Here is a 16,852-nt window from a genome sequence, read left to right on the forward strand (position 1 = left end):
CAGCAATCTGAGCAGTGATTGGCACCACAGTGACAAAGAACTATCACAAAAAGGACAGCTCTGAGCCAGACACACTGTAGCATGCATGCCACTGACCCCAAACCACCATCATTTGCAACTTCATTGGCTTCGAGCAAGAGCTCATTGGAGAGCAGGATGGAGGTCTGTTGTGTTTACTGATGATAGTTGGTTCTGCCTCAGTGACAGTGACAGGTGTGTGTTGGTTAGGAAAAGGCCAGTTGAGGGCCTGGAAACAATCTATCTGTGTGCTAGACACACTTGACCTAAGCGTGGAGTTATGGTCTGCGGCACAATTTTGTGTGACAGCAGGAGCACTCTTGTAATTATCTCACACATCCTGACTGCATTCATGAATAGCATTTCAGGGGTGTTTTCCAACAGGATAACGCTTGCACACACACCATTGTTGTAAACCAACATGCTCTACAGGGTGTCAACACGTTGCCTTGACCTCCTGGATCTCCAATAGAGGGCATACGGGACATCATTCGACAACAAATCCAGTGTCATCCACCACCAGCATTAACCATCCCAGTATTGACTGATCAAGTGCAGTAGGCATGGAACTCCATCCTGCAAACTGACTTCTAGCACCTGTACAACACAATGCATGCAAGCTTGCATTCAAAATTCTGGTGGTTACGCCGATTATTAATGCACCAGAATTTTTCATTTGCAATGGTATATCTCACGGTTATGTTATTCTGTGATCTTGCAACGTTAATTATTTAAATATGCTATCAAAACAAATTTATTCCCAAAAAAAATTCATTACTCTACATTAATGATTTTTTGGTGTTTCAATGTTTTCCTTCCGTGCATATCCGTTGCTAAGCAGTTATTGTCATGCCCAGAAATGGAGAACATACTACCCAATGTCCCTCTCTCTCACTATGGTATTCTGCAGCCCACCCAGTCTATGAAATGTACTGATAAAACTTATGCCACACCTACTCCCAGTTCCTTGCTATGTGGCCCATATCACCACAGAAAATCAATATGCAAGACCCGTCTGATGCACCTACTTCTTTCCCACTCTGCCCACTCCATCCAACACAGCAGCTCGCTCCATTCAACTTGCAGTCAGTGCACTGTAGTCAGCCAGCCGGGAGATGCAGCTAGGCATGTGTATGTGAGTGTGTATATGTATTATGTTACCTCTGAGGTACAATTCACATATAAACTAGCAACATACATGTCTATTGGCCAAAGATATCGAGGGAGAGGAGGGGGGATTGGGTGGGGAGGGGTGGGGGTGGTGGGGAGAGCAAGGGCGGGCACTTGTCCACTCCGGGAATCTGTGGTGGAATTTTTATTAGCTTCAGTATTCTCACATATAGAAATCATTTTTTTGTGGTTCTACTTAACCGCAGATTTAGTGTTACTGAATGCACTGGGAAACACTGTGCCTTTAGTAAATCCTACACTGTTTGGTTGTCAGGATGTTCACAGGAAATTATACCATTTTTTACCATGACAGTGGTTTCAGTATGTAGTGCTGGGTTGGCCAGAAATTCTGTACATGTGCAGAGCTGCTGAACATGTGCAGCTTCCTGGTCACATTGTGGACACTTACTGGATGTGTAAACAGGGAAATGAAACTGTCGCCATTCATTTAGTGTGTCATGAAGCACAGATTATGCTGCTTTGCTTTACTCAGTAGCAGGGATAAAATGTACCTGTGCCACACTCGTGCTCTTTTCACAGTGTGCAATGCAATCATGAAAAGGTATTGTGTTATTCCATTTCCCTATCAACAAATGTCACAGTTCTAAAACCAACCATGAAAAGAAAAAATGCCTCTTTAGGCACCTAAATATCCTTCATGGTAAGGGTATCAAACATGTATCTCAATAATGAAAGAATAATATTTAAGCATGTAAGTATACCTTGACCAACCAGTTTACCAAATTTTTCAGTTAACAATGGCAACCTATATAACATGGAGCAGTTAGCAAATAACAATTTTAAATTAGGAAAATAAATAAATCCGAAACATGTTTATCATTGGTGATGAGAAACGATAAAGTTAATGTCGGGCACAGAAGCATGGCACATTGGCAAACGCAAGCAGTTGTAAAGATTTTCATCATTAATGTTCAATCGAAACCTTGATTTGTTCATTTTAATTATGGAGAAAAATCTTTCACATATGCAAGTAGGTCGAAACATGGACATAACTCTCTCAGCTTTGTGATGCAGGTGTGTAAATTCGCACAGTGGAAAGTTTTCACAGAATATTCCTGTACTTCATACTACAAAGAACTTGTCTTTCATCTGTGTATTGCACTGAAGGTCAATCAGTTCCATCTGCAGGTGGAGCATCTTCAACTGATTCTGAAAACGGCTGTACAAAGCAACAAATGATAGGAGACACAATTGTAATATCTACAAATCATGCCCAAAATTGCTCCTTAACCTCTACAGTTATTGGTATGTATTCTTGAAATTTAGCACTTTTTTGGAGCAAACCGAGGGCAGGAAAATGTGCAGTGTTTTCAGACAATAGCTGGCTCTCCCTAAGAGCAAGCTTACTTTCCAACACATCAGAAATTAAATTATTTTTACCTTGCAAACTAACATTTAGGCTGTTCACATGAAATGTAATGCCCACTAGAAGTGGACGGTCTGATATCCAGCAAGGATCTTCTAATTTCGGTTCACTCTTTCTCTCCTCATGTAAGAAATATACTACCAGCCAAATGCAAATCATAAAATCTTTTCAGCATTTCACTTCAACTGAGCCAGTGTACTCCAGTAAAATAAGGCAATGTTTTCAGAAAGTTTACAGTATGCACAAAAATTTGCATGAAGTTTTCTAACTTAACAGTTTTGCAAAAAATGCACCTGGTGATGGATAAGCCCTTATGTTTTCAGATAGTTTACAGTATGCGCAACACTATGCATGACTTTTCTAAAGTTACTGATTTTTCGCAAAGCGCCTCTCGATGTAGAATGCACTGAATTCCATATAATTTCTCTTTTATGTGTCCTAGCTTTTTGCACATCAGGCTATGAGTCCTCTCTGATGGCTTGGCATTGCTGGTGCTCCATTCATGGTCACTCAAATTAACTGATTCCAGTCCATAACGACACCATCAATTGCTTGCACAACAGCTTGGAGTTTGTCTACACTGTCATAGGTTCTTTCAAAAGCACTAACTCCAAAATCTCCTCTGTTATACACAGAGCATTTCAACACCTCTTACATATATCACTACCTGAGCTGTATCTGTAAGAACTGCTGCTTCATGCAGTGCAACAGAGAATGCAACAAAGTCCTTAGCATTATTTATTAGCTGCCTGTGCATACCGTTGGCCTTAACACTCAAAGGTCATGTCACTGTTTATTTGGAAACATCGATTTCTTGAAACCTGCTAACATTGGTGAGATACAAAAGTTCTGCAGCATCAGTGACATAGTCTTTTACAAACTCCCCTCCAGAAAATGGTTTTCCAGTTCTTGTTACTTTTAATGCAATTTTGAAACTTGCTTGCAGTACAGACATACTGTGATTGTAATTCTGGAAATTTGAAAACAGTACATTGTACAGTAAAACAGATACAAATACAACACAAGAAATGAATAATTCAAGAGATATCAATTATTGTGGATTGCATTAAAAACCTGTTGAAATTCCTCATCTATTTTCTTAAGCACACTGAATTTGGCTTGCCATTCTTCACTGAAAAGTGCATTACACTCATCTTTATGAAATGAGTTTTGGTATCTTTCAATTGTGAACTTGCACTGGCTGCCTATTATTTGGTGGCACAGCAAACACTGAGTTTTCACCTACAGCTGTAAATAAGAATTGCAGTTCCCAGTTGTGTTGGACCGAGAACACAGCTCTCCCATTCTTTGTTTTTTTGTAATACTTGGCTTTTCTCAGTACATCCCATGTAAGGCCACAGCCACCAGAGGGAAGAAAGACTGTGTGTGCTTTGTTCCTCATAGTACCCTGTAAACAAGCAAGTGGAATCAATACTGCTCATTTAGTGTACTTGTATAGTCACAGATGTCGCTGTTCTGCTTTGCCTGCTGGCTGAGATGTGCACACCTGTGGCAAACTTCCACACTTTTGCACAATATGCAGCAGTTGGGTGGTCATGATGTACTGCAGTCTTGGGGAATGTAAAATGTACTGCAGTCTTGGGGAATGTAAACCTTTACAAAACATTACCAAAATAGAGCATCTGGCCTTTTCTCTGTCACTTCCTGGTGCAGCTCAATGAGCTACAGAAAGGGACAGTTCCAATACTCTGCACAGCACAAATATAGCTGCAGTATACCAGCCCAACAACCATCCCCAATTTCCACAATAACAGCCCTTACTCTTGCTCCACATCTTAATCTCAACAGTACATCTGCATTTGACCTGTTGAGGCTTGTGAGCCAAACATTTATGAATTATACAGTCCAGTTTCGTTAGCTACCCAATAATGTGCCAAACAAGGATGATGAGTATTAATTTGGTTCAACCCTAAGCTGTTAAGCAATGTTTTACTGATCAATATGGTGGTTTCTGAAGGATTCCTACACCCATATTTATATTAACAGCATCAAAACACCTAGTTTGGATACACTAATGAAATATGCTTACTTTTAACATTAGCAAAACATGCTAATCTGTTATAAAAATGGCACTTTTGGAATCTTGCCACCCCTTGGAGAAATTTCTATGGCACTTATACTATTGGCAAGACAAATCTCAACTATCTGGTACATAGTTACCTTTACTTCTTCGATTATTTAAATTTCACCCACGACTTTCAATTCCATACAACTTAAGACCAGATTTAAGTTACTTGAACAATCAACAGATACCCAATATTTGAACTGTTTTAAGGATCTTATTCAGCTATAGGATGTAGGATGGAATCAGTATACACATTTTGCTTGTTGGCATTTGTTGTCAGTGAGAGTAGACAGATAAGTTTTTGGTACAGGGTAGGTGTACTGGGTAGGTTCTGAAAGGGTGCAACCCATGCAAGCTTAAAGAAGCAGCTGTAATGTAGTCTCACATTTAGTTTTAAGATGTTAAAAGCAAAGGACAAACAACCAAACAATAAACTGCAAGCCACAGAAATGAAGTCCTTACGAAGTAGAAATGAAGTTCGTATAAACTATTGTTCAGAAACCTATGAAGGATAGGGTAATAAATGAAAAAATAAGGGAAGGAGTTGGAGCATAGACACCCTTGGAAGAAAAAGTAACAAGAGCCCATCTGAGACAATTTGGCCATGTCAAACAAATGGGCAATGGAAGGCTAGCTAATAAACTGGGCAGTAGTGGTCTCCCCCATCTATATCTTTAGCAATTATGAAGTTGACGACCAGCTATGCAGAACAACACTGTTATTCTCAGTCATCTGAGATGCATTCTAAACTAAATTCTTACATGTCTGCATTGCAAATTCAGTCAGGTATAAGGATCCTATCCCATTCATAACAGCATACAAGTCTGCTGCGAAACAGGAAATTTGTAAAATCTTTGCTGAACTATGTTATCCTGCCATAAAATGAAACACAACTTTTATGTTGTGACATTGCACTCCCAAATAACTGCCAGGCTGTCACACAGCTGCCACATTTTGGAGGACTGCATTGGTAGGGCAATGTGAAATACTTCACTGACCAAATGGTATGAGGAATCTGTGGTTAATAAACATTTGGAGCACTTCTCTGTGTTTCAGGAATGGGACTCTGCGAAGATTCCAGTCAAAGTTCCTTGGTTAGACATCTGCCTCTATGCTTCTGATCCTCTATATGCAGGTTCATCATATGTTCAATATCCTCAAAATATGAAACACAAAAGGGCCACTGCTAAAGTAAAAATTAAGGTATTGCATGTTCTGTTTGGCCCTTCCTCACCTATGAGAGTATGCTTAAACATAGTTCTCATGTACTTGTATTTGTTGTTCTATAAAGGTACAGATATTAGCTTAGGCTGTTTAAAACCAAATGTTTCAGATAACAATGTTGCCTGTGTCACATTTAAGATGGCTGGACTAACAAGGGGAGGCCACAATGTTCGGATCACGTATTTACTTCAAACGTATCCCCTTTAGTAGTCTATTAGGGTAACACAATGTGCAAGTAGTAAAGCATACTACTTAAGCTGTCCTGAGAAAATCATAATAGAAGTTTTGTGTGTTGAGTATGAACCAGTGAACCGCCATTCTGATCAGCACACAGTAGCTGTCAAGTGGTTAGCATTGAAACTCCATATTCAGTGGATTTCTGGTATAAGTCCTGCTCTTTCTTCGATTTTTTAAATTTTTAATGTATATTTTTTTCAACAATGGTCATATTATTTCATATATGTAAGATCTAGAAGATAATTTAATGAAAAAATATGTGTATTTGCATGAACTTTTATTGAATTTCTGAAATTATTTGGCTGTTTGTTCATTTCAGTTATTACAGCAAGTATTATATTTTGAACTATCGACAAGTAAATGATCAAATGCAGTAAGTTTTCTTGAAAATGTATGCCTGTTGTGATTTGAAAATTCCTTATACATGCAATAGGGCAAGGTGCCTAGAACTGTTTTGTAGCTGAACGTTTCCACCTCCAGGTGTAGAGATAGGCTCCTTTCCACATCTGACTTTCATAGGGGTAAGACCTTGATAATATAGCAACACACAAACATTCTATGTGCTAATTGTTTGAAAACGACAAAATTTCCATTTTTACTTCAAAAATGGAGGTGACTCCCAGTTCATCTGCATGCAAGAAGAAAATGTTGATGAAAGCAAGAGGAAAATATACTGATAAAAGAGAAACGGCAACACAATGAAGAGTTGTAACAAGATTACACAACCTTTTCACATGATTTGAAGCTTTTTGCTCAAACTAACTCATATTTCCAATAGTACTGAGTAATATGACTGTTATATATATTGTAGAGAGTAGCCAGAGTTTGCAGAATGAAAGAAGATTCTTAGTACTACTACAATGCTAAGTAGAACACATTAATTAGTTACAGTATTAATTGAAAGTTGACCATTATACAAACCTCAATAGTGTATCTCCTACTGTCTGTTTCTTTTTTAGAATCACTGTTATCTGAATCATTGACACCATGTGTAGAGCCTGCAAACATCTTCTGATGTACTAGTTTGAATTCCTCCATAAGCTGTAGAGACAAATACAGGGCAGTGTTTAAATATTCTATAGATAAGATTCTATTGCAGATTTATAGGAATATTATGCAGACATGACAAATTATAATACACTGATTACCTTTTATGTATATACTCAAAGAAACCCCATACCTGGTCCAAGGTAACAATACTACAAAGTAAAGGTACAATACGTTTGATTTTATTGCACATATAGATTTTATATTTTTTCAGTGATAAATTTAAATAGCAGTATACAATTTTTTTCTTTCATATTCTTATTCAACGTCTATAATTTTAGTAAAATATAATAATTTATGTTAATTATGAGACTGAGAAAATAGAGAAAAGTACAGAATTTATTTTCAGACTAATGCTAAAAATAATTCTACAGCAGCATGGGATACACAATAATTTTTCTCAAACATCTGTATTGTGCACTACTGAATAACATTGTAACAACCTTCAAGGGGCAAAATGTTTGATACTGCCAATAGACAACATACGAGTAAAAGTAACAGTGACAACACCATTGTAGCTTTCAGAACTATTAGTTCCTTCCTTGAGGAGGGGAGAGGGTTGGGTTTGGAAAGGTTAAGAGAGATATGGTAGGTTACACAGAGCCCACTGAGACTCTCATCCTGGAGATGGCATGAATTGTACTTTCTTTTTAGGCTTCCCAATCCATCCCTCTCCTCCCCAAGGAAGGAACTAATAGTTCTAAAAGCTAGGATAGTGTTGTCACTTTTATAAGTGTACATCAGCAGTACAACACATTTCACCTTCTGAAGGTAAGAGCTGACTAGCAGTTGTGCCCAATTTATAGTTTTATTGACTGAATCTTTCTTTGGTACAATTAATATTGTAAAAACATACATAAGTCCAGAGAAGAGTCTTTTATGCAATACACAAAGTGACTGCAGTTCCAATGGTTTACAATCAGTCATCTTTTACAAACAAATGTTTGGATGCATATGTAGCCCCACCTGCTAACACTTAAAGCAGTTACCCAATTTTGAGGAAAGGAAGGGCATTAATTTTGTGGCAAGCAACAGCTCAAAACTGGTGCCTGGTGTAGACATTAAGCAGACATTCAAAAATGTTGTCTGACTTTCAATGAGATGATGCTACATGGTCACAGAATTCTTACATCCTACACTACTACTGATGAAACTGCACTATTTAGCTAGCATTGCACCAGCTAACATTTGTGAGGAATAGCAGCCTGCAGATAAAAGGATAAAAGATTAAGGTACTAACACCTCTATCCAGTGTGCCAATGTTACTGTATCATAGGGATGTTTGCTCTTTTGTTGTTTGTTTAATAAATTCACTTTATCACTACATTCGAAAATCTAAAGCTGCCAAAATAATTTGCTGGTGTGTATTATACTCTTGCACTTAGCGTATAAATGTCATTCGTTGAATTAATATATGAATGTTCATAATGTAATTAATGTTTTAATGTGGCTATACTAATTGATTAAGTATTAATTAAAATATAGGCAGTTGCTTGCATTCAGCTGCCTGTACCAAGCTAGTCTGACACCCTGAGTCATATACAATAAAGGAAGAAAGATTAGGGTTCAATGCCCCATTTATCTTATGATCATACAAATGGAGCATAAGCTCATATTGGGAATACCAACTGCTTTTGCCCTTTTACAGGAACCATCCTCCAATTTAGAGAAGTTACAGAAAGCATATATCTGTATGGGCAGACAGGGATAAGTGTGCAACATCACAATGTCTGATATGCACTGTAATCAAAATGAGGCAAACAACATTTGCAAATCACCACTTATCAGCTATGATGGGCCAGTCTAATGAAGCAGTCTCCTACAGATTACATTTTTGTCCCTATCCACTGTGTTCACTCCTGTCTTCCAATAAAGGTTGCACAGCCTGACATGTATACAAAATAAAGAACTGAACATGCATACAGGACTCTCTCGCAAAAATCTGCCCAAGTAAATCTTTTAATATTTCTGGTATCCAATAAATCAGAAAAATACTACTAAATTATTCTGTTCTCAAAAATATGTGCAGCGCACAATCAAAATTTAACTGAATTTTTGTGTGAATTTAAGTTCTGTTCCAAAAACAATCTGATCTGTAAGAATCAGTCAGTTATTGACTTACATGAAATGTATGATGTATGAGACAGCCAAAATACCCTCACATTTCAGGAAGAATGTCGTAGTTCTAATTCCAAACAAAGCAGTCGCTGACAGGTGTAAAAATTACTGAACAACCAGGTGAATAAATCATGACTGCAAAATACTAACACTAATTCTCTACAGAAGAATGGGAAAACTGGTAGAAGCAAATCTTGGAGAAGATCAGTTTGGATTCAAGAGAAATGCAGGAACATGTGAGGCAATACTGACGCTACAATTTATCTTAGAAGATAGGTTAAAGAAAGGCAAACCTACATTTATGTCATTTGTGGATTTAGTGAAAGCTCTTGACAATGTTGATTGGAATACTCTTTTTGAAATTCTGAACTGAGCAGGGGTAAAATACAATGAGACAAACACTACTTACAACTTATACAGAAACCAGATGGCAGTTATAAGGGGCAAGTGGCATGAAAGGGAAGCAATGACTGACAAGGGAGTGAGACAGGGTTGCAGCCTATCCCCAATGTTGTTCAATATGTATATTGAACAAGCAGTAAAGGAAACAAAAAATTGGAGCAGGAATTACAATTCAGGGAGAAGAAATAAATGCTTTTGAGGTTTGCTGATGACATTGTAATTCTATCAGATACAGCAAGGACTCGGAAGAGCAATTGAACAGAATGGACAGTGTCTTGAAAGAAAGATGTAAAATGAACATCAACTAAAGAAAAACAAGGATAATGGAATACAGTCAAATTAAATCAAGTGCTAAGAGAATTTGTTTGGAAAAGGAGTCACTTTAAGTAGTAGATGAGTTTTGTTATATGGGCAGCAAAATAACTGAAGGTGGCTGAAATAGAGACGATATAAAATGTAGACTGCCAATGGTAAATAAAGCATTTCCAAAAAGAAATTTGTTAACAACAAGTATACATGTAAGTGTCAGGAAGCCCTTTCTGAAAGTATTTGAATGGATTGTAGTCATGTATGGAAGTGAAACATGGAGAATGAACAGTTTAGACAAAAAGAGAATAGGAGTTTTTGAAATTTGGTGCTAAAAAAGAATGCTGAAGGTAGGATGAGTTGATCACATAGCTAATGAGAAGGTGGTGAACATCATTGGAAAGACAACAAATTTGTGACACAATGTGACCAAAGGAGGGGATCGGTTGATAGGACACATTCTGACACATCAAGGGATCAATAATTTAGTACTGGTGGGAAGTGTGGGTGGTAAAAATCACAGAGAGTGACCTAGAGATGAATACATTAAGCACAATCATAAAGAAGTAGGTTGCAGCAGTTATTCGGAGATAAAATGGCTCGCACAAGATTGAGTGACATGGAGAGCTGCATCAAGCCAGTCTACAGAATGAAGAACACAACACATGTATTAAATCATTAATACATGATAGTCAACAGATAAGTGGAATTATATCACAAGATTCAGAGTCATACTGAAGAAGTGAAGTGTCTGTGCAGAGTCCATGCTGTGTGAGTAGAGAGAACAGGAGAGAGAAGGAGACCACAGATCAATTACTGCAATGTGTTTTGTGTCCTGCCACAAGCATTATGGAGGACCTCCTTCCAGGAACACAGGAGGAACATGAAATGTTAAGGTTGTTTTTAAAGAAATAAGTCCATTTTAATTTATGTTAGTTTTGTTTTCATCATAAATGATTGTATTTACTTTAATTCAGTCTTAATTTGCACCTATCATGATAAATGGAAACCAACCTCTTCAAACTGATGCAGAAAAATTTCATAACTGATAGTTATGTGCAAAGAAACTAACAAAAATTCCTATACCTGCTGTTTATAAACTTTGACTGTTTCATACAGTTGGATTGTTATCAAACATATAAAATGTTAGAAAATAGCCACAAACCTGTTCATGTTGTTGTCGCTTTTCAATACTGATTGATGGTTTATCATTTCTTTTGAGTTCTTGGGAGCAAAAATCTTCCACTTTCCTTTGCTGTAAAAGAAAGATTATGATTAGGAACCAGTCTTTTTAAAATGAAGAAAGAGTAGCATTCACTTCACTTATTTACCAGTACTTTACACACAATGTTTTGACTGTGATTTTTTCTATTACTCACAAAGCAATGAAATAAACTGGCACAAAGTTTGGATTTCTCTCTCTCTCTCTCTCTCTCTCTCTCTCTCTCTCTCTCTGTGTGTGTGTGTGTGTGTGTGTGTGTGTGTGTGTGTGTGTGAGTGTGAGCACGCGCGCGCGCACGCGCGCGCGCGCGAGCGTACACATGCGTGAAACAGAAAAACAAAGAGAGAGATTTAGGGTCAGTCATTCTACTAGAAGCCCAAGTTACTGTCAATTCTGGCAGCACCATGTCAGAAAATTGATCTATTTCAACTACAGATCAGTGGGGACTTATTGCAGAGTATTTTCACACAAAGGATGCAGTATCAATATTTTCAACATTCATTCATGAGCATGTAGCATGAGCTTATTTAAATAATTATGAATATTTACTGTGAGTTAGAAATGAATTTATTGACTTATTTCATTTTCACTACTGGAAGCCAGAGATACAATACTTGAAGGTATAAATTACCTACACTATCTTATTCTGACAACTGAAAGCATTAAGTTTCTACCACCCTGCTATACAGCTGTGCCACTGCAGGGTGCATGTGACCATGACTCACAGAGTAACCAATATTTTGAGGGAACTGTTCAGTCAAAAAATTTGAGATGTTCACTTCATGAGGAAAAGGCTCAGTTATATATGGTTCATATGGCTCTGAGCACTATGGGACTTAACATCTATAGTCATCAGTCCCCTAGAACTTAGAATTACTTAAACCTAACTAACCTAAGGACATCACACAACACCCAGCCATCATGAGGCAGAGAAAATCCCTGACCCCGCCGGGAATCGAACCCGGGAACCCGGGCGTAGGAAGCAAGAACGCTACCGCACGACCACGAGATGCGGGCGGCTCAGTTAAAAATAGATAATTTCAGCACTTCTAGTCTCATATCACTAACTGACAATGGACTAGTTATCTTTTCTTTATTTGTCACAGTTATTATAATTTTTTGTATTTAAGTAACACATACATATAGTTTTCATTGAGAAATGTAACTAATGACATTTCATGTCTCATGACCTTCATAGGTTACTGTGTAAGACATGTGGCTAATACAGCAAAATTATTTTTAAAATCAGAGTTACGTTTATTTCCTATGGAGACTAAATAATTTTTTTGGTGGAGGTATGCTGTGCTGCATTGCACTTGCAGCAGCTGACACAACTATAGCATATCCAGTGGCATATTTATCTGTATGATAAGTATTCCATGCTGTTGTCTGCAGTATGAAATTTTATTCTCAAAATAGCATTTAGGATCTCTTACTGGTAGCAATATGTTAACATCAGTTTAAAGAAAGAGTGAGTATAGACAGGTTTAATAATATTCAAAATATACATTTTTTAATTCTAAAAGGAACAAGTGGTTCATTCTATGGAAAATCCAGGATGGATTGTAACAATACCAGAGAAAGAAAGTTGCTACTCACCATATAGCAAAGATGCTGAGTCGTGATAGGCACAATAAAAAGATTCACACAATTAAAGCTTTCAGCCATTAAGGCCTTTGTCAGCAGTACACACACACACACACACACACACACACACACACACACACAGATAAACGCAACTTGCACACACGTTTGCAGTCTCAGAGAGCTGAGACCACACTGGAAACAGCACCACCAGTGCATGATGGGAGTGGCGACTGGGTGGGGGTAAGGAGGAGGCTGGAGCGGGAAGGGAAGGGATAGTGGGAGTGGCGGACAGTCAAGTGTTGCAGTTTAGATGGAGGGTAGGAGAGAAGGTGCCATCTGAGGCACGGGAAAACAATCAGGTGTTGTTCTGAAGTTAAGCTGATGATAGTCACTACAGGGGTGCCATCTATTGTTCTTCTTAGGAATTATACGGAATGGAGAGGCCCAGCTACTATTTGAAGGATGATAGATCCCTTTTGCTAACATAAAGAGAAGTCTTGCTTTGCAATCTTTAGTTTCTCTGGATACAGACAATGAGGCCATGCATGAACTGGTGGTCCTGACATAATGACAATGTAATGTTCCACTGAGTGTCTTACCAGTGATGGCTAGGCAATTGACAGGTGATTTCATGGAAATGGCAAAGCATGCTGTTGTATGGTGAACCACTTCGATGCTAGCAACACAGTTGGTATGGCATAAAGGCACATGTTATATAATCCAGCAGGCATCGATTGCAAAGATTTGGGAGGAGAATGTAAAAAGATAAGAGGACCTATCCAAAAGCTGGGTAAAGCATGTTGGCAAATGATCTCCATACAAATTCTTGTGAAATATTGAAATTTAGGTGTAAGCTCATGTAGTCATAAGTCTTGACGGAAGATCCATTTGAGTACACAGGTGACTGCCATCAATATTCCATCACAGAAGATGAGAATAAGAGTAAACTGAGAGATCAGAACTGGTATCATTGAGAAATTGCACTCAGTAGTGTTTGTTATGAAGAGTTGACAGCTGTCTGGTTTGAAATCAGTAACCATTGCTACTGGTTTCAGTGGCTTTTCCCTTGTCACAGGGCGCTCAACACAGCCGAGTTTCAGCTCCAATTTTTTTGTGATACCAACAAATATTCTCCCTGGTGGGCACAAACACTTGTTTCTGCTGGAAGAATGTTGCCATTGTGACACATGTAGGATGCTGCATCGGTCAAGCCATAGATTACTTACAACATTTTGGCTACTTATGCTTTCAGAGAAGTTTCTGTCTTGCTGGAGGCAGTTGTCATACCATTGATGGATACATCTTGAATTTTCAGCCATCAGTTTGAGTGAGAGTATCGAGGTCACCAGCACAAACTGTGAGTATTTTCTTTGCATTTGCAGGTGAGTGCAACAACCAAATATTCCACAGAATATCACTGTTAAACACATTGCCTGTGAACATGCAAAGATGATGAAGTAGTTGAGATAGCATGTAGTCACTGTTTTCTGCAGTGTGGGGTCTTCTTCTTTAGTGTTCAACCCTGAGGTTGGTTTGCAGCAGAGTGCCATTCCTCTCTTCTGTCTGCTTTCCTCTTCATTTCCACATATGTGTTACATCCAACGTCATTCATGATCTGTTGCATGTATGATATCCTTGGTCGCCCCCGCCGATTCCTTCCCTCAATAACTCCTTCTGCTATTGTTCCAATGATATTGTTGTGTCGTAGGATGTGCCCTACAAGTTTGTCTCTTCTTGTTTGGATGTGCCTCCACAGAGATCTGGTTTCCTGTACTCTTCTAAGCACCTCTTCATTTGTTACTTTGTCTGTCCAGCTGATCTTCATCATCCTTCTATAGCACCACATCTCCAGGGCCTCTAGCCGTCTTCTCTCTGCTCTTCCAACTGTCCAAGTTTCACATCCATATAGGGCCACACTCCAAACGAAACCTTTCATGATGCGTTTCCTTATTTTCAGACTGATGTTGTTGCTGGTGAGTAAGTTCCTTCTCCGATTAAATGCAATTTTGGCCTTTTGTATTCTGGTCGCAATTTCTTTCCGGCTTCTAGCATCCCTTGTGATTTTGCTTCCCAGGTAAGTAAATTCCTGTATCACTTCCAGCTCCTCTCTTCCAATTCTAATTCTCGGAGGTTCATATTCTGCACCTGTACTGCATACCATCACTTTAGTCTTTTTCTTGTTTATTCTCATTCCATACTGATTGTATAGAATTTTTTCCGTTGTTCTGAGGACTTCCTCTAGATCTTTTTCTGTCTCCGTGACTATAGCAATATCATCTGCATAACGTACCATGTCTATCTTCTGCCCATTAATTTTGATCCCCACCTCAGTAGTTTCTCGAACTTGGTCTATAGCTTCCTGGATGTAACCATTGAATATAAGAGGAGAGAGAGCACATCCTTGTCTTACCCCTTTTCTAATATTTGCTTGTTGTTCCTGGTGACAGTTCCTAATCACTGCCACCTCATTCTTATAGAAACTGAGTATCACGCGGATGTCTTTGTACTTTATTCCAATTTTCCTCAGCACTCTGAACATCTCTTGCCAGATAACGTTATCAAATGCCTTTACCATGTCTATAAAGGCAATATAAGTTGGTTTATTTTTCTGTAATTGCTTTTCAATAATGAGTCTTAGTGCCAGAATCGCCTCTCTTGTTCCCAATCCCCTTCTGAAACCAAACTGATCTTCACTCAGCATATCCTCCACCTTCTCTTCAATTCTCTTCAGAACTATTTTTATGAGAATTTTTGATGCATGTGATATTAGGCTAAGAGTTCGGTGCTGTTCACATTTTGTAGCTGCTGCCTTCTTTGGTATAGGAACAATGATACATTTCTGGAAGTCTGTCGGTATCTCTCCTGTGTTATAGATGGACCTAATAAGTTTAAGCAGCATCATTTTCATGCCGTCACCAGCATTCTTTATTAGTTCTGCAGGGATGTCATCAATACCCGTTGCTTTGTTGTCCTGTAGTTCTTTTAGAGCTCTGTCAAATTCTTCTTGCAGAATGTCATCTCCCTTGTCATCTTCGTCTACTTCCTCTTCTCTTCCTATTACTTCCTCCGAAAGAGGTGTTCCAGCATACAACTCCTCTATGTATTCTTTCCATCTCTTCAGCATGTCTTCACCAAACAGCATTTTCCCCTCTTTATTTTCTATTGTGCCTGAGAGTACTGTTTTACGTTTGTTAAAAAAAATTGATTTGCTGTTCTGTAGGCTAAATCAGTTCTTCCGTTGTGCATATTTTCTTCTACTTTCCTGCACATTTCTCCAAGAAAATTTTCTTTTGCTTTCCTAGCTTCTCTATTAACTAAATTCCTTAGTCTTCTGTATTCAGCTTTTCCTTGTTCCTCAGTTGCATTTTTGTATAATCTTCTGTTTTCTATAAGCTCAATAATATCTGCTGTAATCCATTTCCTCTTGTTTTTGGGTTCAGTTCTTCCAACTATCTTTTCTGCTGCTTTGTATATACCAGATTTAATCTGATTCCAGTCTTCATTTACTCCACCATGTTGAAAATTTTTAATTAGGTTGTCTGTTTCATGAGCATAGTGCTTTGCCAGTCCCTCAGTTTTCAGTTTTTCTAGTTCCCATTTAAGTTTTACTGGCCTCTTCTTCAAACGTTTGAATCTCAGTGAACTTTTCATCATGACCAGGTTATGATCACTGCCTATGTCTGCAGATTGATAGCTCCTTCAATCTTTTATCTGGTTCCTAAAACGTGCTTTCACTAGAATGTAGTCAATCTGTTGTCTCCTCAGGTCTCCAGGGGCCTTCCATGTATATCTTCTTCGTTTGTGGTGTTGGAAAAGTGTGTTTGCAACAACTAATTGGTGCTTTGAGCAGAACTCGATCAGTTGATCACCTCTTTCATTTCTTCTTCCAAGTCCATATTTGCCAACAATTCCTTCCTCCGGGTCTTCAGCCACAATCGCGTTCCAGTCCCCCATGGCAATCAGGTTTTCATCTCCCTTAACATTTCTCATCGCATCACTTATTTCTTCGTATATTTCGTCAATGACTGCATCTTCTTCTTTGGATGTT

General features: G+C 38.3%; 1 protein-coding gene across 1 annotated transcript in view; it reads right to left on the minus strand.

The window, feature by feature from the left end:
• The window catches only part of LOC126354581 (serine-rich adhesin for platelets), a 381,497-nt gene that overhangs the window by 35,327 nt on the left and 329,318 nt on the right, over positions 1 to 16,852 (minus strand). Inside the window, exons 11-12 of the mRNA XM_050004327.1 lie at positions 11,161 to 11,250; positions 7,044 to 7,163 (exon numbers count right to left, since the gene is read on the minus strand). Coding sequence (XP_049860284.1) covers positions 7,044 to 7,163; positions 11,161 to 11,250 — 210 coding nt within the window. The remainder of the gene's footprint in view (positions 1 to 7,043; positions 7,164 to 11,160; positions 11,251 to 16,852) is intronic.

The sequence above is a fragment of the Schistocerca gregaria genome, chromosome 3 (assembly GCF_023897955.1).
Source record: "Schistocerca gregaria isolate iqSchGreg1 chromosome 3, iqSchGreg1.2, whole genome shotgun sequence".
In the NCBI taxonomy this organism is placed as follows: Eukaryota; Metazoa; Arthropoda; class Insecta; order Orthoptera; family Acrididae; genus Schistocerca; species Schistocerca gregaria.